This window comes from Cinclus cinclus, chromosome Z (genome assembly GCF_963662255.1).
Source record: "Cinclus cinclus chromosome Z, bCinCin1.1, whole genome shotgun sequence".
Lineage (NCBI taxonomy): Eukaryota > Metazoa > Chordata > Aves > Passeriformes > Cinclidae > Cinclus > Cinclus cinclus.
In genome coordinates, this window is record NC_085084.1 from 28144560 (window position 1) to 28171487 (window position 26928).

General features: G+C 37.8%; 1 protein-coding gene across 8 annotated transcripts in view; it reads left to right on the top strand.

Moving 5' to 3' along the window:
- Nucleotides 1-474: 474 nt before the first annotated feature.
- Nucleotides 475-26928, top strand: part of DMXL1 (Dmx like 1) — a 77201-nt gene continuing 50747 nt past the window's right edge. For all 8 annotated transcript variants that reach the window (XM_062513463.1, XM_062513464.1, XM_062513465.1 and 5 more), the window contains exons 1-9: nucleotides 475-577; nucleotides 10834-10959; nucleotides 14317-14394; nucleotides 16459-16537; nucleotides 17036-17168; nucleotides 19380-19446; nucleotides 22116-22291; nucleotides 23681-23870; nucleotides 25368-25536. In XM_062513463.1, coding sequence (XP_062369447.1) covers nucleotides 491-577; nucleotides 10834-10959; nucleotides 14317-14394; nucleotides 16459-16537; nucleotides 17036-17168; nucleotides 19380-19446; nucleotides 22116-22291; nucleotides 23681-23870; nucleotides 25368-25536 — 1105 coding nt within the window. In that variant the 5' untranslated portion in view covers nucleotides 475-490. The remainder of the gene's footprint in view (nucleotides 578-10833; nucleotides 10960-14316; nucleotides 14395-16458; nucleotides 16538-17035; nucleotides 17169-19379; nucleotides 19447-22115; nucleotides 22292-23680; nucleotides 23871-25367; nucleotides 25537-26928) is intronic.

Consider the following 26928-nt stretch of genomic DNA (forward strand, 5'->3'; position numbering starts at 1 on the left):
TATCAGGATGGTGGGAAGCCCTGCTGCCTACAGCCGATCTGAGCTCCAAGCTAAAACTGGCGTCGCTTCCCAAGCCTCGGGGTCCTAAGACTCCTGTTACCCCGTGCTTCCTCTTGTTGTTGCCCGGTGGAAGGGCTGCGGCCGAGCCCCTGCCCTAGTGAAAGGGGCTGGGAGGGGACGCGCTTGGGGTTCCCGCAGTCGGCCCCGGCAGGCGCAGGGGCTCGGCAGGTTTCGAGCCCGCTCCGTCACCACCGCCTGGCCGCGGCGCGGCGGCAGCGTTTCCCAGCGCTGATTTTGACAGGAAAGTCGGGTTATTTTAACAGGAAAGTCGGGTTCCCCACGGCGCGGACGGAATCCTACACCCGCCCCAGGGCCGGCCGGGCCGGGCCGGGCATGCGCGGCGCCCGCCCCGCCCCCGGGAAGCGCCGCCTCCGCCGCCGCCGGGCGCGGGGGGATAAGCGGCGGTGGCCGAGCGGCCGCGCCCTCTACCATGAACCTGCACCAGGTGCTGACGGGCGCCGTGAACCCCGGGGACAGCTGCTTCTCCGTGGGCAGCCTACACGACCGGCCCTTCACGGTGAGCGTCCCCGGTCGCGGCGCCTCCGCAGGGCCCGGCGCCGAAAGCGGCTGCGTCAGGCGCGGCGGCCGCGGGCGGCTCCGGGCGCGGGACTCGCCCCGGTAGCGCCGTCCGGAGGCGGCGGCACCGCCCGAGGAGCCCGCGGGTCCCCGGCCCGGCGGGGGCGGGGATGCGCTAAACTTGTCCGGAGCGGCCGTCCCGGTGGCGGCGGCGGCCCGGGCGGGCGCGGGGCCGGCGGGGCGGCGGGCACGTGCGGGCAGCGGCGGTCGGGGCCGCGGGAGGTGGCGGCGGTGATAAAAGGTTACATAAAACGGCAGCCGGGGACGTGCGGCTCCTTTGGGTGGGAGCTTCAGCGCTGCCTCGCAGTCAGGAGGGTGGCTGTAATCCTCTCCTGGGCATAGCTGAAAGGAGACCTTGGAATACCCAGCTCTAGTGTTGTTGAGGTTTTCAAAGCCTGCTTGAACTCCCTGTCCGTGTTTGTTCTTGGAGTGGAGAGAAAACACTTGAGTGCCTTGTGAAGGCCGAAGTCTTTATTAGCGTGCGTTTTCCTTCCTTTTGCTCTTGTTTTGTAAACAGACTTCTGTTGTGCTCTTCTTCCCACCCTCCCTCGGCGTGGGGCTGAGGAGGAATGAAATCAGACGCGGCAAAGTTCCTCAGGGCACCACGCTGGGGTATTTTTAACCTTACCTTTTATGGCTGCCCCCAGCTTCAGCCTCGTGTGCTCTCCAGTTTGATAAGGGAATGAATGATAGATAGAAATGCAGGAATGGGAGCTCGTTTGCTCTTCCATCTGGTGTACGCAGTTAAATTCGTCTGGCTACTTGCGGCTTGGCTCTGGGGTAGTGGAGCAGAGGCGCTTCCCCAGGGTTGGGCTGGCCCTGCCGAGTCTGTCTGCAGAGTTGTCCAGCCATGTCTTGCTTCCTGTAAGTAAGTTCATGTTGGAGGGTGTCTTACAGCAGTTGAGACTTCAGGTACCAAAGTGTGCCAAACTCTCGAATTTTGCATACCCAGAAATGTCAAAGACCTACCTCTGGTGGGAAGTGGTTTAATATGAGACAAGAAAGTCTACTTTAAAGAGAAGTGCTAGTAGGCTTTCAAAATACGTTGTCGTAAGTTTGCCATTTTGGTGGCATTCTTTTTTGAGGGAAGTAATTCTGGTTGTTCATGTCACTAGAATCACTTTCTACCTGTTACAGCTGAACTTGCGTAAAGTTTTGGAAGTCCCCAGTGGATAAGAGTAGGAACCTCTTCTCCAGGAGAATGGAATGGTTGGGAAATGTAATTTTTGATATTCATTACTGTGGCCTCTCTTTTGCAGGAGCTATTTTCATATAAGCATAGTGTAACAATGTTTCCTTGACATAAATGTAATAACAATACTTCCTATAGCTGCATTCATCTTCCTTGCATTATCATTTCTCTGAAGTGTTATTAATGGTTTCTTTTACTTGGATTTAAAATGGCTAACAGAAATATCCTCAACTGCTTCAGGGCTGGTTTTGTTGTTATTACTGATTCTGTAACACTGGGTTAAGTTAACAAGATTGCTCAGAAGGATTAAGAAGTGAGAGATGCTGAAGCTAATTTCTGCTTTTTTGGAAAACAATGATGGACTCTACCTTTAGAAAGTCTGAAAAAAAATTGACCATAGTTTTTCCCTGTCCAAAATTATGATATAAGCATTAATAAGTATACATACCGTTGAACTGTATTTTAGAAATGGAAGAAAACCCCAAACATCTCACTCTATGCCACCAGTTTTTGTGGCTGAGCACACAGGAGTTGATATTTCAGGATTATGTACTGCACAGGAGGGACAAGTTGTCCTTGTCCAACAGGAGAACTTTGTAACTTTAATTTTTTTTTTAGATAAAGTATGCTTCAGGATATTTTTACATAGGCAACACAATATTTAAAGTGAAGTATTTTAAAATAATACAGTTTTAAGCTAAAAATATCAAGATTCTTCTCTTGAAAGGTGAAAAATTTGAAGCAAAGTTAGTATGAAAATTCCTGTATCCACTGAATTATATACAACTTTTTGAATATGTGCATTTGTGTTTTAAGGAGGTATTTCAGGTATTTGTTATAATGGGAGGCAGGTTTATTGCTCTGACTTTGCTGTTTTTAGGATGTGAAGTGTAAAGTGGAGCATGAGCTTCCTTGGAGAGAGTACTGATAAGTTTTTAGTCCATCTTTTACTTATGTGTAGAAAAAGGCTCATAAGCATGAAGATACCATAAGAAGCATGCTTCTTGTTTCTCTGCTGAGGGCAGGTGATAGCAACACATGGTGCACTAAATCAATGAGAACCTGTCCCTCAGATGCCACAATTTACCTGTTTATTCTTTATGTCCTTCTGATACTTAATTATTTTATTTTCCATGTACTTGTCCATAGTGGAGGACATCCTTTGCTTTCTTTTGTTCATGTCAGATCTGAAATATTTGAGTAAATGTTTAAAAAGTTTGTGGCGTTTATCACATAGGATTCCTCTGAACTAGTTATTACTGATGTTGTATATAAGTTAATAAGTGGATAACCAGTGCTGGTACAGTTTTTTTGCTTATTCAGTTCTGATTATGTAATTTTTTTAAAATCATTGTTATTCTCCCGCACCAAAGCAGAAGACTGGGGGAAGTGGGGTGAAATCTCTGTGAGCAATAACAACTTTACAAGTGCAAGTCCCAAGACTGATAATGAAAGTTACAAAAGAGTGATTGTCTGTAGGGGTAAAAAAATATGTGAAAGATTAATTACATGGATTATTTCAATTAAACCAAAATATTTCCTTGACAGATTTCCTCTGTGTGTGAGATTAAACTAATTCTGAGGGACTTGCTATGTACAATTGATAGAACTGGGAACTAAATATCTGAAGTTCTATAGAAGTCATATAAATGACTCAATTATACTGTTACTTACTTATCTAGAAAATACTTAGTATTAGCACTTAGAACTCCCTGGATATCTGTAGTCCAGAAAATTGAGTTATTAAAAGAGTCAGTCAAGAAACTACACTGTTTACACCTCACCTGCTTCTTGGCTCGTATTTATAAAGGAAAGGGATTTAATATGGAACTTTTTTTAAGAATTCCTTGTTTGTTTGGTTTTTGTTTTTTTTTTAATAATATTTCAATTAAACGACTCTGGACTTAAGAAGGTAATTATTTCTTAATGGAATTAATCCTTAAAAAATTATAACATTTCTTTACACATCAATGAGAAGTGCTGTTTCAGTGAAATATGGTTCAAAAGTGTATGGTCAATCAATTTGGTACTTATATATACTATAATACAGTTGTAGTATAATAAAGCATTTTTGATAAATTAGAAAGTTGGGGTTTTTTTTCCCAAAAATTGTGAAATATTCTTGCTTAAAATTTAGTCTAGCATCCTAATAGAAGAATTTAGTTATTTTAAATAAGATTTTAAGTGGAATACTTAGACTAGTGTGAGTTCTGATGCAAAAGTGGGGATGGAGAGAGACCATACTTAAATAGAATTATACAAGATGCCATGTGTCTCATGGTGACTGCTTTGATTTTGAGCATTCTGTGCACAGGGCATTAAAAAAAAAAAAGCAATTATTGCAGTATCATCTGCTTCATGGATTTGTCTTTAGATTTTATCTTGACTTTTACTGAGTTCTGCATTGTCTTTCTAGTATATGTTGATCCCATATTTGCTTGAATGTGCTTATATGTAAGTATCTTCATAAATACGCATGTGTGTACATGTTTGCTGCATTTAGCCATGGATAATAGCTGCCTTTCATATAAGAGATGTAAGTTTACAAGTTGTCCAACATAATGTGTCAACCCTTACATAGCTGTAGCAGAAACTATAGCAAAAACTTTGTATGTCAATATGCAGAAGAAATATGTCAAGGAGGTCAGTTGTGAGGGAAATAAATGTGTTAGAGGTGCTGTGCTATGTGAGAGGTCAAGGCCTCCAATTGTTTGCTTTCCTTCTGTTCAGAGCAATTTCCCAATACCAATATCAGATTGTGAGTTGTGTATGTCAGACTTTCACTTTAGAAGGAAATCAGAATAGTTCACATAATAGTCTATATTATTTCCTGTGCTTTTAAAGCATTGTTCTAGTCAAAATGTCTGTTATTCTTCTTCAAAGAAATTTTAATTTAGACCTAAGAGTCAACAATGGATTAAAAGAATGGGCAGAATTTTTGTGAAAACCCACTTCTGCAATGCAAAATCACATTTATTTTCACAGGCCTGGAACATCTTTCACTCCATAATTTCAGGCTTGTTTGCTATGTCAGTAGCAAGTGAGATCCATGGTCCTGCAGCTTGAACTAGTTCTATCTTGTTTATTTGTGTAACAGAAGAACAAAGTATTGTTTAATAAACATTCCAGGTACATGATAATATCACTTATCTGCCTGTCTTATTGTGCAAAGACAACTTTCTTGTAAATGTTCTAGGGCATTCTTAAGGTGAAAGGCTTTTATGGCCTGCCAACATCAGATGTAGAAGCTCTGCTTGCTTCAAAATCTTGTCTTAGGGTATTATTATTAAAAATTAATATATATTTAGGAATTCTTTCACCATTCAACTGTACTGACAGTATTTCGTGCTGTGCCTCTCCTTCCCTTCCCCTCCCCACCCAGGGCCAAGTAATGTAGGTAAGTGAATATATCTATGTATATGAAAATATATATGTGTGTGTATATATATATACATACAAGTGATTCTTATACTGGAATCATTTGCACTTTGCTTAAGAGGAAACTGGGGTTACCTTTTTTCTTAGTTACCATTGCTTACAAAAATGCACTTTTATTGGTTCCTGTTAAAATGAAAATTAATGGCATGTGAACTTTCATGGACAAGTCTCACAATAAAATTTAGATAAAGCTACTGGTGGGCAAAATTCATTCTTGTTGTATCTGAGACACTCTTAGGATATGGAAGGTATTTCTTCCTCCTGAATATAGTCTTCTGTTATACTATAAAATACCTCTTCAGTGAATAAAAAAAGAAATCTAAGTGTAAAATGAGTCCAGCAGTTAATTTTATACACTTTGTTTAGTGAACCATCTTGGTAAGATATTGTTGCTTAGGAACCTCATTTACAGCTGGAGTCTGGGCTCCAGTGAGTGTAAGAGGATCTGACATCTCTGCACAGATACAGTCTTATGGATGAGTTGCAGAGGGGACAACAACGAACCAATGGAAGGACACCTTTGGAGGAGAGGAGTACAGAAGTTTCCCTCCTAAGGTGTCTGGTCAGCGTGAGGAATAATGAGAACAGTAGGCAGCAGTAGAAAAGAGAGCCAATTGCAGTTTTCTTGCCAGAAAATTTAGTCACCTTCTTCTTCAGACAGTTTTTCCATTGCAATATAGAACTTCCCTGCCCTCTGCATCCCTTGCCTTTTGTCTTTGAAATTGCGGTTCCCCTGCAGGTGAACATTGACTAAACATCAAAAATAACCTCCATCATCCTTCTGCTTGGCTGTAGTTATATTTGGAAGCCCTTTGAAAAGGTCTTTCTTTCCCCTTTCTGTCTCTTTGGGAACTGATCAGCTCTACGGGCTTAGGAACTAGTCAGTGGTTCTGCAGCTTCTTGGGCATTGGGAAGCCAGTGTGACCACGTATGATCTAATCTGTCTGAACAGATTCCCGCTCTGAAGTGATTCCCTTTTTCCCCCCTAAATGTCAGTCTTTTCAAGTAGTGTGCAGAAATATCAGAACATAAGATTGGAATGATTATATTTTTCATCTAAAAACAAGATTTTGTTTTTACAAGTGCACCTTCTTACAAATGCACTTACAATTAATTGTTAGAACTGAGAACTACTAGGATGAGAAGATGCTCCCCTTGTTTTTTTCAGATAGTTTATCCCCAGTTTAACAAACTTTTATTTTAAACACATGGCATATGAAGTTGTTGCTATTAAACATAAAATAATATCTGTGTTTAAACATAGTAGAAGATATGAGGAGGTGTAGTTTCTTGGTTCATATTTGTAAAGGGGATACCTTCAGGAAGCAGCATGTCTAGGATGCGGTAGTACTTCTTTAAGCTAGTCTTGTCCATCGTAGCCTGGGTTAGCAGGAGCTAGTCTGGGTTCTGAGTTTTGAGCAGTGCAGTAGGAAAGATATGAAGCTGTGAGAGAACATCCAAAGGAGACAGTGTAGGGTCTGGAAGGGAAGCCATATCAACAGTGACAGCCTGGCTAAGAGGGGAAACTTCATGACAAGCTTCCTCACAAGGGAAATGAAGGGGCAGGGCTGACCTCTCCAGTGACTAGTGGCAGGACTCTAGGGAATGGCCTGAAGTCATGTCAGGGCAGGTATAGGGTGGATATTAGGAAAAGGTTGCTCTCTCAGAGGCTGGTTGGGCACTGGAACAGGCTCCCCAGGGAAATGGTCACAGCAGCAGAGTTCTGGAAGTGTTTTGACACTGTGCTTGAGCATGTAGTGTGATTCTTGGAACTTCCTGTGTAGGGCCAGGAGTTGGACTCCAGTGATCGTTGTGGGTCCCTTTCAGCTCAGGATATTCTGTAATAACTGTTTTAAATCTTTTCTCCTGATGTATTGATGAATATGCTCATTCCTCAAGTCTTCAGTGTATAGTTACTAACAGAACTGATAATTACTAACAGAGTTCTTTCAGTTTCTTCTAGTTACTTTCGGTGTTTGATAGTTACCAATGGAGTTCTTTCAGTGCGAAATGCCAAGTGTACTCAGGACTGAAAACTGATGGAGTTATTGATCTCATTAAAATAGTTTATGAATTGCATTATTTCTACTAATGGTATATGTTACTGTATGTGTTGGTCCCTACTCACTGTGATGGATGTGTGGAGCTTTATATGAGGTTCAACAAGGCCAAGTGCAAGGTGCTGCCCCTGTGTTGGGACAGCCCCTGTTATCATTCCAGGCTGGAGGATGGAGGCATTGGGAGCAGCCCTGCTGGAAGGAGCTGGTGCTGGGGGGTGAGAGGCTGGACATGACCCAGCCATGAGTGCTCACAGCCCAGAAAGCCAAAGGTGTCCTGGGCTGCATCCAAAGCAGCGTGGGCAGCAGGGGAGGGAGGGGACTCTGCCCCTCTGCTCTGGTGACACCCCAGACCCCTGGAATCCTCCATCCAGCTCCAGCATAGGAAAGACATAGAGTGAGTACAGAGGAGGGCCATTAATATAATTAGGACTATCAGGAGATTAATATTATGAGAGACAGGGCAACTGAGAGATGTTTTAAAGGATGGTTTATTACCTTTGGCATCAGTCTCATAGGAGGGTGAGACATTAAAGGTGTTAGATCCTATGCCATGACATCAGAAGCCGATTAATTCTTAGTTTACAATGCCTTATGTTAGTTTTTTAGCCAATCAAATACTTCTACGAGGTTTGCTAGCATGTTTTTACACCAATCATTAATTGTTTTGCTTTTCATGGCTTTGCCATAATGCATCATTTTTTAACCAATCATATAACACTTTACAAACATCTTACATACATCTTAAACTTCTGATTAACTTTATAACAGGTTCTCTTGCTAAACTTTAAAACTCTTTACTGTCTTACTTAACATATGGCTTTGCTTACATAATGCATATTTCTGTTTGCTTAAAACGTAATTCCACTTATACTACAAACTTGTATTGTTTTTGTCTATTTTACTTTTAATGCTCTGTTTCTCCAAGCGCTCTCCAAAGCCTTAGGTGAGACTTTGTATCCATCTCTGTCTCTGAGCTTGTGTGCACAAGGCCGTGAGCGCTCTGTGCCTGCATTTCCCACAGAGCGCCTTTCCATGAGGAAGGGCTGAGGGAAGTTCAGTCTGGAAAAGAGGGAGCTTAAGGGTTACCTTATCATGGTTTTCCTGTTCCTGAAGGAGGCCTACAAGAAAGATTGAGAGAGACTGTGTACAACGACATGCAGCGACAGGACAAGAGGGAATGGCTTCGGACTGTGAAAGTTAGTTTAGATTAGATGTTGGAAAGAAATTCTTTACAGTGAGGTTAATAAGACACTGGAATAGTTGTCCAGAGAAGCTGTGGGTATGTTCTCTGTGGAAGTGTCCAAGGCCAGGTTGGATGGGGTTCTCAGTAACCTGGTCTAGTTAAAGATGTTCCTGCCAGGTGCAAAGGACTTGGAACCAGATGATCCTTAAGGTCCATTCCAATCCGAGCCATTCTTTGTGTTCTATCCTATAATTGTGTAGTAGTGGCAGGAGGTGATTTCAGGCTTGTGTGTGAAGCTAGAATTGGAGAGAACCAGATGGGAGAAGTATAGTAAGTCTTTGAAGTGCTGGTGAAGCTTAGGGAGGGGCACTCACAAACAGCAGGTGGGCTTCATACAGTCTTTGACTCTTCAATCTTAAATACATTTTTAATAAAGCTGTGTCTAGTTTTCTGTGTTATGTCTTTGCATAGAAACCGTTCTTTTTGTTTGTTTTTGTTTTCCTTAAAACTGCCTCTATACAGAACTCTAAATTCTAAGAAATGGCTCTGGGAAAAATCAAACATGTGATATTTCTGAATAAACTTCTTTTCTGGTGAACTGTGGACTTAACCAGTGAGTCACCAGGTGAGATAATTTTTAACTGAAGAAAAAAAACATTCTGTGACAAACAGGTCTGAAGTTCATGCCATCGCATCAAAATAATTGCTTTAACTTTTAAACAAAAACTACTACTCAGTCTGCTCTTTTGGAATGAGTTTTCACTTGGATTGCTTTGGAACCTGTAGTTCAGTATGCCAGTTAGTAATAAATGCTGCTCTTTTGACAAGCAGAATTGCAGTGCTTGAACTGAAGCTGAAGGGGGAACTGGACAGAAGGGCCTCAAAAACCTACCAGTAATAAGTGATCATAAATATATGGTTATATTTAGTCTGCAGAATTGTAGACAGCATTTTCAATTATGAGGTGGTCCCTGGTGTTCCGCTGTTTGCAGTGTGATAACTGAATATTGGCTGAGAATGGTGAACACAGTCTTCTGGCTGAGACTCTTTTATGAAGGGTCACTAATCTTGTGTGGGGAAAGTGCCTTCAGTCCAAAATCTTGATATTTTAAATTTTATTTATTTATTTTAAGATGTGCAATGGTATGATAATCTAGGCCAGTCTTGGTAAAACTACTCTTTCATGTAAAACATTTGAAAGCATGACCATCAGATTTGAAATTTATATGTCTAGCCTTCAGTATTTTGCTTTTGTTTTCAAGTCTACAGTATCTATTTAATACATTAGAAATTAGTAGGGGAGTTATGTTGTAAGGCATGATTACTTTTGTCAGTGTATGGAAATCTTCCATCTTCCGTTTCTGTGACACTACTCTGCTCTTGAAACTTTTAGTCAATTAAAATTTTGATCCTTTTGTAATTCTCTTGCTAATGGAACACTTGTTTGTGCTCTTATTTTTGTTGCTATCTTTCTGACCTACTTTTTAATGAGTGTGCATTCCTTATTCTAAGACTTTCATCCTTGAATGCTGCATTCTTACGCTAATTGGGTGATTCTTCTCACTGTTTTTTCCACAAGTTTCTCTGGTGTTTAATCTTTTCCTCTAGTTTTATCTATATGCAGTATCTAATAAAACTTCTGAGATGATAGGAAGAAAATTTGACTTGAGCATTGCAGAACTCAATGAACTGGCTCTGCGAATATAAGATATATCAACATACTCAGTGACAATATAAACTTGAGAGAATAGAATTAATGTGAATAACGGGAGATTCAACAGGTCTGAAAGGACTGTTTTGTTTCCGTATAACTAAGCTTCAAGTTGTTACCCTTTTGATTTTTTCCTGTACAAAGTCCTTTTAGCTCCTCAGTTCTTATTCCCCCTTTCCAGAGATTTCAAAAATTAAATTAAAAATTTCTAGAGTCTGTCTCCAATCTAAGAAATAGATTACTTTTTCCTGCTTTGCAAGAACTTAGGGTTTTATGCTTTTACTTTCTTTTAGATGTTTTTGTATCTCCGTATTTTTTTTGTTTTTCTACCACAAACCACAGTTTGTTTGCTATGCAAGTCTTATGATGCACTTTTAAGCATGGAGAAAGAGCAATTTCTGCTTCTGTTGCTCAGTTTTAGATTGCAGAGATCTGTATGTTCTCTACAAATACCTCTTCTGATTGTATATTGTTTTACATGGATAGGATGCCTGAACTGTTTCATACTTCCCTGATATGCTGTAAGTAGATAAAGCTTTACATTATTTTGGAGTGGTTTTTTTGTTTTGTTTGGGGTGTTTTTAATTAATTTATTTTTTTTAATATACTTTAGGCATATGCATCAGGATGTGATATTGTGGTACTGGGGACTGACTTTGAAAGATTACAGATAATCCCTGGAGCAAAACATGGAAACATTCAAGTGGGATGTGTGGACTGTTCAGTGCAACAGGGGAAGGTACGTAGAGCAGTGTTTCTAATAATGTTCCAGCAATATCATGTTAAACACCTTCTTAGGAATGTGGATACTTGCATGTTAGGGCAAATGTACTACAATAAATAATGAAATGATTGATTGCTTTCTGTCTTTACTTTTAAACAGTACAGTGAATGTGAAGTAGTAACCATAGTTAAGATAGATAGTTGTAGAAGATAGGTAGGACTGCACAAAAGGCTGTGGATTCAGGGCTGTATTCAGGGCAAGAATTTGACTAAAAGATCACTAAGTTGGAAGCAAAAGTAATTTATTCACTATGGCTTTGCACTACTGAGCATGTCATTACCATACTTTGACATTTTAGTGGCTGGCAGGAAATTACTTGTTTCCACAGAAATAATTTTCGAATCATCCAGAAAAATAACACCTGCAAGCAATTCATAAAGCCTCTCTTGGATGGGGTTTGCTTTCTTGAATTCTTAGTTTTTGTTTTTTTGTAGGTAGGTCTGCATCAGAAATGTTGTATTTTAGACAGCATTGGGTTTTAAGTCCTTTTAACAGAACTTTTTGAAAATTTTCCTGTCAGAGTGAAAAAGAAATTACCAGGTAACTGTTCCCTGGGATATCACAGTTATGTAACACCCCATTGGGGTGTCACAGGGTGAACTGTTGACCCCTTCAGTAGGAACTCTGCCTGGATAATTGTTTGGTCATGTATGAGGGGATTGTCAGCTTTCTGCTCATCATTATGAGCCTTATGAGTTGAGGAGAACTTTGGTTGTATTCTGGTGTCCATCTTGAGATAAGACCTTTGATACAAACCGGTTTGAGTTTACATGTGAACACTGTGCTGAGAAATCCTGCCCGCACCCTATTCCTGCTTTTTAGCATTTGAGTGATAAACTCTTGCAGTGGTAGTGAAGGAACACAAATGAAAATGACGAAATGTTCTTCTCTGTGTCTCTGGCTCCTCACAGCCATAATCTACCTGGGTTTCTCCACTTGCTGCTGTTAACTAGAATGGTTTTTTAAATTTCTCTAAATTTGCATGGTACCAGTTCTGTATGCACTTAAATTTGTCCTTGAATTATAAATGAACACACATGAATATATCACACTGTAAGGCTCACTAAGCTTCAGAATTGTTTCATTTCTTAAGTAGACCTGTGAGGTCAGAGTCTGTAAGTTTGTCTGCTGTAAGGAAACTAGATTTGTTTCCAAAGGGCTGAAGTACTAAGCAGTGGATGGCTAGGAATTTGCTTATTGACCAGACAGAGCAATGCATTTTCAGGTCATTCTTACAAGAATGGAATTCCTTCTTAGACATTCTTCATCAGTACTGACACACAGATGCCATTTTGGTTTGTCAAAATGTAGAATTCCAGTGCTCTCAGTGTGTCTTCGTAGGAGAAGTACTCCAGCTCTCTGACCATTTTTGTGTCTTTGGGCCCAACCTGTCCATGTCTGTCTGGTGCTTGGGACACTAGGTACTCCAGTACTCCAGGTAATGTCTCATTAGGGTAGGAAAATCACTCCCCTAACCCTACTATCCACCCTTCTGTTGGAGCAGTCCAGGACATGGTTGGCTTACTGGGCTGCAGAGACATGCTGTCAGCTCACGCACAGTTTTTTTGTCCACCAGTAAAAATCCAAATCCATGTCCACAGGGCTGTTTGCAATCTGTTAATTTCCCTAATCTGTATTGATTCTGGACCTTGCCCTTGAACTTGTTGAAGTAGATGATGGTTGCACCTCTCTAGCCTGCCAAGGTCCCTCTGGATGGCATCCCTTCCCTCCAGCCTGACACCTGCCCCACACAGCCTGGTGTTGTCAGGCAACTTGCTGAAGGTGCTCTTGATCTCACCATTATTGTTTTTGGCAGAATGCAGCTCAGTGAAGATGCAGGTTGAGTGGCTCTGGAAGCTTGTGCATGGTTTCAGGGGGCAGTGGTTGCTCTGGATACTACAAGTTGAGCATTTTAGAATGCTAATCTTAGTTTATCTCTAAAACCCACTAAACAATAAAATAGGGAAAAAATGTCCATGTTTGGAGAAAAGGAAAAAAATCGAATCAATGAGTTTATATAAATTTTTTGCTGTTGGGTGTAGAATGGAATTATTAGAGAATACAACAGTAAGTGAGGTAGTTAAAGAGAATTAGAGAGGGCAGATACTACTCTGAGATACAAATTGCTTGAAGAAACTTTTTCCTTGCAAATGTGACAAAATTATTCTTGGCATTTTTGGGTCAAGCTGATGTTAGTAGGATAGAAATTTATTTAACTATCTGTTCTAATATAGAAGGTTTCTCTTAAAGCTATGGATCTGTGGATTTTAAGATCTATAAGTATCACTGTTTGTATAGATCTTAGGTATGATGGATTAGTTTGGCTTCCTTTCAAGCTTTTGTGGTTGATACTGGAATAAAAATATATTTTATAACTTTCTTATTGTTAAAGGAAAACTGTGAATACTTTCTAAGTCAGAATTTTATAGAAATAGAAAATTGATTATTACAGCATATCCTGTCTGTAGATGTTCTTCTTTTAAAAACCATCACTTCAGAATGCAGTATGTCCATTGCTCATGACATGTGCACTCTCCTTAATTTTTTTAAATCTGTAATTTAGGATACTTTTTGGCAACATTGCTGTATGACAGTTTTCTCAGGCTCTCTGCCTGAGGTCTTTAGCATACATTTGGCTTGTTTTGGCTCTTCCTAGCAGGTCTTCTTGGTTTGCTTTTTTGTAGATACCTTGAGATCAAATACTAATAATTTTGTCTTAATGCAGTTTTGAGGTGGGTGGTAGTCTGTGATGAAATAGGACTTTGAAACACTGACTTAAAAATGACCATATTGCAACTCTTTTTGAACTATTTTATGTTAGTCTTTAGTAGCAGTTTCATTTGCAGCTTTCTGCATTGGGTGTTTTCCTTGCATGGTTTGGATCCTTTGAAATAACGTTTTAAAGGTAGACTGTTCTAATGCTAGGGATGTACACAAAAGTACTGTGATTGTACATGGTTCCATGTCTGAGAATGTGAACTATGCAGACTGTCTTGGGTGTTTACATAATCTAATAGGGAAAGAATATTGCTAATAATCTGATTTTTAAAAAAGTACTTGTCCAGCTATACTCTCAGTAGTTCATCATGATTAATGAGTAAATGGAGGATTGTATTTTCGTTATTGACCACAATAGCTTAGTGATTTTTGATAAATGTAGTTTTCTGTTTTCAAAAGGAAATATGGATATAAGCTTCAAATTTATCTACAAGCAGGGTTAAAAGTAAAATCAACCATTTGCATCTTGTTCTTGTTTGTTAAGCTTTTTTCTTTTATGTGTGTTTATATACATATATGTGTATTTTACTTCAGATTGCAGCTTCTTATGGAAAGGTGATTTGTATCTTTGAGCCAGTTAGCAACTTGAAGAAGAACAGCAGTCATCATAATGTAAGTATTTCATCAGTCCTTAATTTATCTGAGCAGTTACAAAGACTGACTGATTTTACTGGTTTACTTTAGATCTGGAGTTTTTTTGATGTCTTCTTTTAATGCTAGAATAAAGTTGAGACATAAAGGTTGTGCTTGCGAAGTGAAAATGGTGGGATAAGGACAGATGCCTGTAATTTGAAGTAATTTCAAGGAACATAGGCTTTATGATAATGGTTCATATTACTTGCTTATGTAACCCTGCAGTTCATAACCAAAATATTCCAGTACCCAAAAAGACAGACACAGCCCCATTCTGCCATGAGTAGGCATTAAAATAAGGAGTCCTTTCTGAACAATCCTGTGTAGTCTTTGTTTGTTATGCATTTTACAGTTCTTGCTTTAACTTTTGCTTATGAAATTACATGCCCTTGGCCAAATAGAAACAGTTTCCGAAATCTGTGGCTTTTTTAGGGTATCTGACTGAATGATTATACTTCAGTGTTATAATTGTGACTAAGAATAATATTTATTCTCTTGGGGCTTACTTTTGGTGACATTGGTTTAGTGATTAACATCCAGAATCTTAATTTCTGAATAATAATATGATTTAAGGCAAGTTATTTAACTGTGCTTCTTACACATGAACAGGCATATGGATATAATTAGAAGCATTAGACTCTAATTAAAGTCAGTTTGTTGATATGAGAACTTTGACAGCAATTGCTCAAGGAGCTTCTGTCTCCCTCTTCAGGGGTTTGGTCTCCATTTGTATTAACAAATTGTATGACCATTTAGTGGATTCCCCTCTTTGTACTAGCCAACTCAGTCACAAGATTCTTGGTGTACATGTAAACATGCAGTATATTATATATTAATTAAATAGCTGTAAATGAACAAATGTGTAATAATTTACATCGCTGGAAAGCAGTGGAATAAAATTACAGTAAGATGTGAGTTCTCACGCTCCTATGGTCACTTTGGATGTACTGCTCTTGTTTTTGGTCCATCCACACATTTTTCAATCCATCCTGAGTGTTTTTCTATACTGGTAAACACCACACTTAGTTTGAAACTTCAGAGTTGGAGTAGTGACTGTAAGCAGTAGAGGAAGCACTCACCACTCACAATTTGATTTCAAATGTTTATAGTTGAAGAAATAATCTGTTACTTCATTCTTTCAGTTGACTTTTATGCAGTGGTTTCCAGCATATTGTTCAAAGTTATTGTAATATTGTCTTCCATTTACTGGAATGTTCAGGATCTAAAAACTGCCCAAAATAACCAGCTTTGCAAATAGTCTTTTTAGGTCCTTATCTTCAGCTGCTTCTTAATTTTTTTTTTGCCAACTGCTGAAGGACTGCTTTGTCATATTTTAACTTCACATCTATTTTGTGTGATATTTTTGGGGTAGGGAGTGACTGCTTTAGAAAAAGTCTGTGAATTAAGAAAGAAACCTGTTTGCTCCTGATATTATTTCCGGAAATGTTTTCAGTTTCTGCTATAAATCAAAACATCAAACCTTTGTGGTCTATTACACAAACAGACAAGATAAATATTTTGTGAACTTAATCCTCAGCTTGTTCTGGAAAAGGAAGTGGTGATGCAAAATCTAAAGATATTTGACTCTCCTTTTGTGTATTAAGCAAAAAGAGTCGAGGGGAAGTATCACATGTGTTATCTTGACCTTTCTGAAATCCTAATTCAGCAATGGTAGAGATATCAAACACCGGTGCATTTAACTTGTGTAATTTTTGATATCTTTTCTTTGTTCCAAAAATAAAATCTTACTTCCTCCTAAAAAAATTCTCAAATTCCAATAGTAATTTCATAGACTATTTTTTTCAATCTAAACTTTTAAAATAAGAAGTTAAAAACCTCTATAAGTATGGTCATATTATTAAAAACCTTCTCTTTTAATATCAGAATGGCCTGCCAATTTTTATTAGATAAGCAGTAACTTATGTTAAATATCTTCAAAAGATTTGGAGAATGCAGTGAAGATGTGCTAGTCATATTAGAAAAGGAGGATGGAGGAGAATGAAGTGTTTTCATGCTGATGTTTGTAAATACTTAAAATTTCAGATGTTACATTACCAGTGGCAGAAGAATGCTCAAATCTCACTGGAAGCCATAGCACATAATCTAACATGGGATCCCACAGGTATGAACAGATTAAAAGAAACACTTTTCTATTTGATATTGCACCTAATTTTTTAATTTAAATTTTATCATTCCTTGTGGACAAGGAAGAGATTTTTGTTCTGCCCTAGCATGATAATGAAGACCAAAGTGGAGCACAATAAACCTTTTGTCACTTATTACAGGAGAACTAACATACGAAGTGCATCTGTATGGTCTGACTTGATTATTCTTATCTGATCTGATAAGAAAACATGGCTTAAATGGTAAATATTTGTTGAGAAAGAGGAATGTCTGCAGTAGACCTAGGCATTTCTTTTAGAGAATAATTAAAATTTGAATAATTTTGATAGTTTGAACTGTAGATGCTCAAATCTACAAAAAAATCTAGAAAAGTTATATCTGCTAGATTTTATTCTGCAGTTTCAGCTTTGCAGAAGTTTTTTTCTCTCTTTACAAAAGTGTGCTACTGTAGTTTGCTACTTGCTTATAGTTAGATTTTAATAAGTATTTGTTCCAGGTACTCGCCTTCTGACTGGCTCCAATTGTCTTCAGCTTTGGTCCACTGTTCATTTGGAAAACCCTGCTGACAATGGCAGCACTGAAAGAACAGGTGTTGGACTTGGAGAGTGGAGATGTATCTGGCAATGCAAGTAAGAAATCTATGTAAAGTCCAATAATTCCCTTTTCTTTGCTGTTTCATTTTGAGATTAAATACTTGGTTTAGTTGAGTGAAATGCTATTGCATATTGTTACTTGATAAATATTACTGCTGTGAGATAAACTTTAATCATATTTCCATGACATTCTTTCCTCTTACAAGAGCAGTTACCGTTGGTTTTGGGACAGTTATTTACTTACACAGAACACTAGCAAAATACTGAGGGAAGGCGAATATTGAAGCTCTCCAATAGGCACTCTTACTTTTAGAAGAAAAAAATGTGAAAGCTGTGTAACTGAAAACTGTTGTGCTGGCAAGACTGATTAAAATAAGCTGCTTTCTGTGTTCCATGTACTCCATTGTTGTTTCCTTCTCACATATCTCCCTCCCTGCTTTCAGTCTGGGTTTATTCTGGGTATTTGGAGCAGTCAAGATTGATACATTCTCTTTTCTGTGTCTCTGAATTCTTTTCTTGTATTCATGTTGATTTTGATATTTGTATTTGTATAATGTACATTCAGAAAAGCTTTAGTTTAGTACTGAAGTTTGTAAGACAATTTAAATCCTTCTGGCAGAGGCAGACTTTCCTGGTACAGTGGAGTGCATTGTTCATGTGGTAGCAATGTGCCATATGGCCATCAAGAAGTTTCCCAAAGTGGCTGACTGGGTAGACCCATCCGAAGTTACTCTTTGTGAAGTGTTTAGAATTCTAGTAGGTAGTTGTATGGGTAGTTTTCTGGATGTACCAGAAAAACATCTGTTTTATGATCCTTCAGTAGTTCCTTTTTTCTCTGTACTTAAATTTTTATCCATGTTGTGTTTAAAAGCCAAAGGTCATCCAGGATGATTACTGAGAGATGTTTCTTCAAATGTGATAAACTTTGTAAATGGAAGAAGTTGAAGACTTACTCTATTTTTAGAGACATCTTTGTGTGCTTATCTCTCAGCCTAATAAGAGAAGTCAACCTGTAGACAGAATGCCACTGAGTATGGCTTTAGAATACTGGTAACAGTAGTCAAGATCATACAGAGAGTGCTTTTCCTCTGTCCCTTCTATAACAGGTTTTGCATTTCTAACTATTGAAAAGATTAACAGAAGTCTTCTCAGCTCTCCACCTGTTTTTCTTTTTGTCAGAGATAGAGCTGAGTGTTGTCTTCTTTGAATGAGTAGGTCTTGGAAAGGTCAACAGAATTTGCTTTTTTTGTACACCTTTTGTGCCTATATGTCTTCTGGCATTTCTACTGCAATTAGATTTAGAATAGTTTTGTCTTGTAGAGAAGTCTGCAAGAAAGTTATTTTGCCCCTGCAAAGAGCCTTTTTTAATGCCTGAAGGAAATATTCCAAAATGTTTTCATATATGCCCCAGCAGGAGAATTTAGCTTAAACCTGAGTGGACTTTGGTACAGGGGTCTTGTAATCACCTTTCTCTTGTTACTGCGCATAAATGTATTCTGCTTTTGTTGACCTTAACTTAATCCCTTTTGGAAGTTAGGCCTCAACAACTTGTTATATGTGTATTAAATAATAAAAGATGAAAATGTACACTGTCTCTGTGCTGTGCAATTAAATTTTTGTATGTTCTTGTTGCTATTAATAAGCTTTATTACTTAGTCAATAACTGAGTGCTTCAAACCCTATAAAGGAAGCTTATTTATTAGTGCATCCTATTACAGTAAAATGCTCCAAAAGTTAACAACATAATTAAGTTTAGAATATTTAGGTTTAACATTTTATAGCAGTGTTGCCATTTGTGTAAAAGCTACTTTCAGATACTTTTAAACTACATTATTAATTTTACACTGTTTTTGTATCCCTGAGTTGTAATTGTAGGAAGTATGAGAAGTGGAGCTGTCTTTCAGAGAAGATGGAAAATAATATGGTACAACAGAGAACAGTTTGAGATCAATATAATTGTAAAATGAAAGTAGAGCAGTTTAATCTGTTAGAAGCTGCTTTTCTGCAGTGATATTTTTGAATATTGGGTATTCAGATAGAAGATTTTGGTTTTCTGGATCACTACAGCCATGTGTTGTACCCAAGTTTACATTTTTTGGACTTTGTTAAAACTTAACTGTTTCACACAATACACACTTGAATTTAAGAATTAAAAAGTTTTAATGCATTCAAGGAAATAAAAAAGCTTAGAATTCTATAAAAGTTGTAAAAATTTGTTTTTGCTTTTTAATTGTCTTTATTCCATAGAACTGCTTCTCAAGTTTGTTTAATGAAATTCTCACCAGATGGGGAGTTTTTTGCTACTGCTGGAAAGGTAAGCATTTTTTTTCCTTATAGCTTTGTACTGATTCACATAAGGTATTAGAGCAAACCAGCAAAAATGCATTTTTAAAAAAAAAGTGACTTGATGAGAAAAAAAATAATGATTTTCATGTATACTGTCTGTGTTTTTACCTTTTGGTAAACATGAATTTGGTAGAAAGGTAGTTTGAGGCAGGGTGGTAACAGACCAGATATTCACTGCTTACAGTTCTAAAATACTAATTTTTGACTTGTACCAAATTATAAGACATCAGAAAAAATAGAGTTTTGGGGAATGGGGGAAATCTGTGGATGAGGTGACTGCTAGATATCTTACTAGTGAGGAAGTACAAGCAAAATACCAAAAAATTTAAAAGAAATAAAAAATAGCTCTTTCATGTTTTTGTGTAAACATTGTCTATGTGCCTTTTTGTGTCTGTAGAAGAGCATTCACATTCCCCTCCGTAGGTGTGTTTGGCACATGGTTCATGACAGTGTTTGTGGCCAGTCTCACTACTTAGTTCTGTGTGCTCAACACTGAGCAGTTTATCAGCAAAAGCAGAGCCCCTTGGTAAAATAAGCAAAAAAAAAAAAAAAAAAGCTAAATGTCAGTCTTTTGTTTTCCTGAAACAAATGAACCTTTTATTTATATTCCAAAACTTGTTGTTCAGGTTTTGTAAGAGAAATAATGTCCTAAGAAGTCAAAACAGAAAAAAAAATCAAGACCATGTAGAAGATCCAGTGACCAAATCTGATGAACCCATATGAGAATTTATATTACTTGTTAAGAAATACGAGTGAGAGAAGTAGTGGTTTTCTGCATCAAGTTTCTGCTACCAACTAAAGAACCCAGGAGAGGCTTCAGAGTTCCTAGATACAAAGCAAAATATTAGTGTGTAAGGTTAATTAGGACAATGCAGTTGCTGATATTAATGAAAACCTGGCTTAAGTGTCACAGAATCCTGAGCAGTAGTAACCTGACAAGGATGTGTTTCTGACTGAAGAATAAAAGACAGTTTTGCAATTTGCTCTAGTCTGTATTAGAAGCATGAGTGAAAAATTAGTATGCAGACATAAAAAGTGGTTAGAATGGAGTTCAGTTTAGTTATAATCTGGGACTTGGCTGTTTAGGTCATAATATCCCTTAATACATGCTTGAAAAACAAAGAGTTGAAGGTGATTCAGTCTGCAAATAAACTTGCTTTTTAAAGGTAGTTGTCATGCATATCTTTGTGATTCAGTTGTGTGCATCAGGAGCGGATGAGTAATGCACATATTTGCTAGTTCTATGTGCTTGTTTTTTCCTTTAAAGTTTGCCATTTCAGGTCATCATGCTTTACTGGAAGACTAGCTTTTAAAACATTTGGTATCTCTAAAGAAGAAATAAAGAAGTAACAAATCTGTAAAATTGCCTAGATTTCCTTTTCTACAGAAACTATACTCCAATTAACAAGCTTCCAACATGTAAAGTGAAATACTAGGCTTTCTTCATGATAAATTATTATCTGTATAAAAACAAAGCAATAAGTTCTCGTACTCCATTCTTTTTGTGCTTATTTGAATGTTGTATTGCTTGCTTTATGTTCTGTGATGCCTTTAACTGTGACAGAAAGGAGAGCCATTCCAGCCATGTTTCAGATAAATAGAATTATTTGAGTATATGTTTTATGTAAAAAGCAAGTGTTTTGTTATAGTCAGCATTATATGTATGTATTCCGCCTTATTTTGATGGGTAGGAGTTGATGTTTATAAGTCAAATGTAAATGATTTAATAGTTTCTAATGTAGCAATTTGGTGGAAGGGTGGAAAAATAAATTAATCTGCAAATAGCTTATATAAGGTTAATATTATTGCAGAGTTTTTGACTCTAATGTCTTATGTCCTGTTATCGTACATTGTAAATTCTTTCAAAGCAAATTACTGAATAAGTAAGAAAATTAAGAAAATTAATAACATTTTTTTACCATAAATGCCTGAGTTAGTTGCATGCCTGGAGAATCTTTAAAGCACTTTTTTTTTTTTTTAATGTCTTGCTCCTTTACTTAACTTTTTGTGAGGGACAGTGCTGGTCAGCAAAACCAACCTGTCCTGCCCCCAGTAGGGTCATGTTATGCATACCCAGGTAATTTCAATATTTTAGTGCCATTGAGATTTAATAGGTGATCCACAACTTGAGAGTCTAGGCCCAGATTAATTTATCTAGTCCTTGAAGGCATAATCAATTTACGTGTGTATCTAAAGAAAGCAGGCTGAGCAGTACTGAGCTTGGTTTTTGACATGTCATCTATGACCTTTATTTGTTTTCCTAACAGTTAAATCTGTGCGGGGGGTTTGGGTGGCTTTCTGACAAGGTAGAATTACATGTACTAACATTTGAATACCATCTCAGGCTAGTGCAAGTTGTGTTTTTGTGATTAAAAATTGGCAGCTAATCAGAAGGACCAGTATGAAATCCAAATTAGTAATGGTAAGAATTAAATGGAAGCTCTCCTGCTGTATTTTCTTTAAGATCAGGTTTTGAAGTTGTATTTACAGAAGTATTCCTCTCTGATCAGAAAAGCATTTTACTTAAAAAAAAAAACCAAAAACAAAACCTCAAGAGTTGTACCCAAAAGTACTTGAAGTGCATCATGTTCTTATACAAGGTAGTCTTATTTACTGTCTCCTTTTGTCTTTCCACAGGATGACTGTCTTGTGAAAGTATGGTACAACACAGAGAGCTGGCGGTCAGCTGTAACACCACCTGGTGCCAGTCCAGAAAACCAGTCAAAAGAACTTGATTTTTCATTTGTTTATTTGGCTCATCCTCGATCAGTAAATGCGTTTTCATGGAGAAAGACCAGTAAATTCATGCCACGGTCAGTAGTTCTAATAACAAGTTCATAAATTCCCTCAAAAAAAACCCCCCAAACTATACAGTCTGCCTCTCTCTACAATCAGCTGTCTCACAGTTGTATGATTTACTTCAGTTATTGAATGTGCATGCCTTTTATGCTGTTTCTGCTCTTGAGAGGATGGTAGGTATCCTCTTACATGGGAAAGAACTGAAAAGACAGAAGTCTCATAGACTGAGTGACTTAGGCATTGAACGAAATACAAAATTAGCTATTGAAAAGTCACGTCTCTTCACATTTTTTTTGATTGCACTAAGTAACCATTCATGCATTTAATCCTGACTTGTTCTATCCTGATGGAATCAGAGCAAAAGTCTGTGACTTGAAATCCTCTTTCACAAACATTCAAAAATTTTCATGTCTTTTTGTTTCTCCTCTTAGTGCAAAGCTAGATCTCTGTCAGAAAGAGTATCTGGATATTGAATTCAAGTAATAACTTGGAGCTGGTATCTTGAGTTTGAGATGTTAGGGTTGTGTTCCAATGATTGTAAAATGACCTGTCCCTAGTTTTCACCAGTACTTTCAACTGAAGTAGCATTAGTAGTGTTGTGGCCTGCAACTATCTTTTTTCCATGCTATTCCAAACAGTAAGCAAATTTGTATACCTTTGTGTTGAGCAAGTTTATGTTGTTCTTTATATCAGTCTTTAAGACTCTTCACAAATCCATTGCTATAGTTCTTACAATGTAGTTCACTTTTGAAAATACACCTGCCCCATGATTCCTAAGGGAGTTTGTTGCTTTGGACCCTTGGTTAGATCTAAATTGTGCACTTACATGACCTGGAAACCTGATGATCTGTGTAGCTTATTCCAGTATCTAGTTTAGGGTAATTGGATTTTTTGGCTGTATATTTAACACAGATTACCCTTGGAAAAGTAATAATTAAGAAAAAAAGTTCCTAGATTTAAATTGTCTGGTGTATCCCTGGTGTTACCTGTGTTTCTTTTTTGGATATATGGTTTTGTAAGTGGTAGGTACAGTAAGATCTGGAATTAAGATCAGGTATCCAGAATATTTCTAGCTTTTTATGTGAATGACTTTAAAAGATAAAAATACACATTTTGCTATTCTAGGTATGAATTTTTCTTTAAATTGAAATCCACAATTTTATGTTGCATTGTTGCGTGGTGATGTTTGGGGTAGTTTTTAGACAGATACTTGAACAGAGGGGAATGCCTTTCCTACATCATTTATTTTCCTAACAATGTATTGTTGAGTTTTTCTTGCAGTGGTATCTGTAAGTTGTGCAATTCCAAAAAGTGGTATTGGAAAACTGTTTGGAAATGATGGTTTATTTTGATTCTGTGCAAGAGTTAGCAGCTTCTTCACTCCTTAAATTTTCTTTCATTAGTGGTGCTGTCTGCAATGTACTCCTGACTTGCTGTAAGGATAATGTTTGTCGTCTCTGGGCAGAGACTTTGTTACCCAATGACAGTCTGTTGTATGGGGGAGGATACAGCAACTGGAGTGAAGCAGCGAACTTCACAAATAACTTGAATAGAAATATTTCAAGCAAAGAAAAAGTGCAGAGTGCATTAGAGGTAAGAATTGAATTTGATTTTTATAGAGAATAAACACACGTGCAAACTTGTGATTTTAGACAAGTTTGCAATTTGTAACTTGGACATGTATCACAAGCTGAAATCCTTTGTACCAGAGATGTGCATAAAATATTATGAAAGGCTGAATTTACTTGAAATCTTCCTTGTGCTGGCTAAGCTGACAGCTCTTCTGCTGAGCTTCTCACATTGGAGATACACTGTTCTAAAGTCACAACTGCCTATTTTTGTCTGGTGACTGAAGAAGAATGCTTTGCAGTGTTTAGTTCAAAGGCCTAGGAACAGTATGGAGCACACATGTATAGGTTTTGTGAAACCCAAGGATGATGATGCCTTAAAACATAAGGTAGGGGCTCACTTGTGACCTCTGAAGTTGTGGGATGACATCTGCAACTGGAAAAACAGTAGTATGGAGGGAAGAAGAAATACCCTTTCTGCTGTAGTCCTCAGAGCAGACTGCTCATATGCAGTAAGGCAAGTGATTCTGACCAGATAACCAGGTAAGTGATTCTGACTGCTTTTCTAACCAGCAGGAATCAGGAATAAAGTGTAGCATTAGTGATCTCCTTCAAAGTTATGTAGAACCTACGTGGGCATTATGCTATTATCTTAACGGAGTAGTGTATTTAGCATGCTAATAGTGCATGCTGTGCCTGAAAAATATGACAGACTGAAAGGCACAAAAGAGCAAAGAAAACAGGCAAAGAGAGGAGAGAAAAAAGGAAGCTGTAGAAATTTGTATTCCTATTGAAAATAAGAAGCAACATTATAAATCGGAAACAGTGATTATGTGATAATTGAGAGAAGACTGTTTGACATGAGCATGCTGTGTAAAGATGAAGAGCACGGGAAGTGAAAAGGAATGCCAAGAGTGTAACACCATCTTTAATACAAATTGTGTAACTCTGTGTACCTTTGGGTGCTTACATCGATGTCTACAGCACAAAAGACTTGAACTGTATAAGTCAGTCTTAAAAACAGAAATAATTCTTACCCTTGGAAACGAATATTTACATAAAAGAGGAAGACCTTAAGACTCACTGGGGCCTTTGAGGGGCATTGAAGTGCTGATCTAATTAGATCCAAAGTACAGATCGAGTTTTTCAGACTGAAACAAGATTACTCAGTGTTTCTGCTTTGTTCAGAATCCTGAATAGGTGTAGTGTGTGTTTATGAAACACAAGAGTATTTTCTGTGTAAGTATAAAATCTTTGAACATTGAATGTTGTCTGTGCACTGAAGTATGAAGTAGTTAAAACATGAAGGTATTTTTATGGGCCTTCATAAATAAATCCAAAGGCACTGGTTTCTCTCTACTGCAGACTCAACACAAACAGTTTTGCAAGAAACTTCACTGATTCTTTAAATTAGCTTTTAAGATTAAAAATACCATTCATTATTGCCTAGAAAACCACTTACAGATTAAATCTGCTTTTTCTTTTTGCAAGGATTTTAAATGATACCTTATTCTTCATGCAGTTAAACCTGAGGCACTTCCGACGAGGAAGGAGGAGGTTGGGTGCTGTTGTAGCACATACTGGATATGCTCTGCATCAGCAAGATCCTCATGAAGCTCACAGGAATGTTATTCCTCATGCAAATGCCCTTTGCCACTTCCATATTGCTGCCAGTATCAATCCAGCCACAGGTAAGAAATGTAGTCCTTGCTATGAAGTGATCTCCAGTCGCTGTTAGGTACATACTCTCTCTGGAAACTTGGCAGATGTATTTGTACAGTATTTATATTATGCAAAATTGCTAGTATATTGGTTTCATTCTTGCATGAAGGGACTTTCTACAGTAATGAAATTACTTGAATAAATTACCACTGCAGTAATCTTGTCTTTTATTTTGCTCATCTTTTAATTGAGACTGATAGTGTCGAAAATGAAGAAAGCTAAGTATTTCCAACTGGAGTTAAAATTTACTGTGAATTGTATATGATACTGGGAACACACTGATAAAATAAAAAATGTCTAAGCTTCTTAAAGTGAGCACCTGATGCTTAAATATTGAAATAACCACACATTCCCATACTTCTGTCTCTGAACCAAACAAAACATACCTTTACCCTGCGTTTCATAAACTTTGAAATTGCCTTGCACCAACTGATAGGGGTTGAGGAAGCTCCCCTATAGCTGTTGATACTTCTGTCTTTATTATCTTTATGTATGCTGACAATGAAGTGCATGTCTACTCATTGGAAAACTGAATAGAAATGCATTCCATAATGCATTCATGAAGGTTCTGATGTGGTTTTCTGTGTCGAGACTTAATGAGCAAGCATACTGTGTAATTCTTTTCTTAAACTAGTTAAGCTCTGTTTTGTAATACTGTTTTTCTGTTCCTCCTGAACCTTGTTTGAAAGGCCAGTTTTCAGCTAAGGACATTTATGATTAGTTCATATTTCTAACTGTAGAGTCTGGTATGATTGGAAAGAACAAGAGGTTTTTATTAACACTGCTGTGCTAAGCAAAGCTCTTATCACTTTCTTCTTGATTATTCTTCAGCGTTTTGAGTATGGGTTCATTGGTTCATACTTTAACAGACTGGACTAGAATCACATCCAGCCTACCAGAAGGAAACTTACTGCAGTTTTGTGCTGTACCATCAGCGCTACCGTATTTCTATAGGAAAAGTTTCCAGTCATTGGTTGTTACTGCCCAATGTCACACAGGAAAGTTTCTTGAAATATTCCTGGAGATGTGTATCTCCTCTGTCTTTTTCCCTCCTCAGATTGCACAGTGAGCTAGCTAATCTTTTCATGTAGGCAGCACATAATCTTTGACCATTTTTTTTAACCTACTTTTAAAGAATTTCTTATCTTTTATACTGAATAGCTTATGTCCTGCAGGACTGGGGAGAGAATCAGAAGGGTGAAAGCTAGAAAACTCCTGGATTGAGATAAAACCAATTTAATAGGGAAAACAAAAGATGTGCACACCACCAAAGAGAGCCAAGGAATTATTTCAGTACTTCCTATGGGTACGGAGATCTTCAGCCATCTCCAGGAAAGCAGGGCCTCACCACACCTAACAGT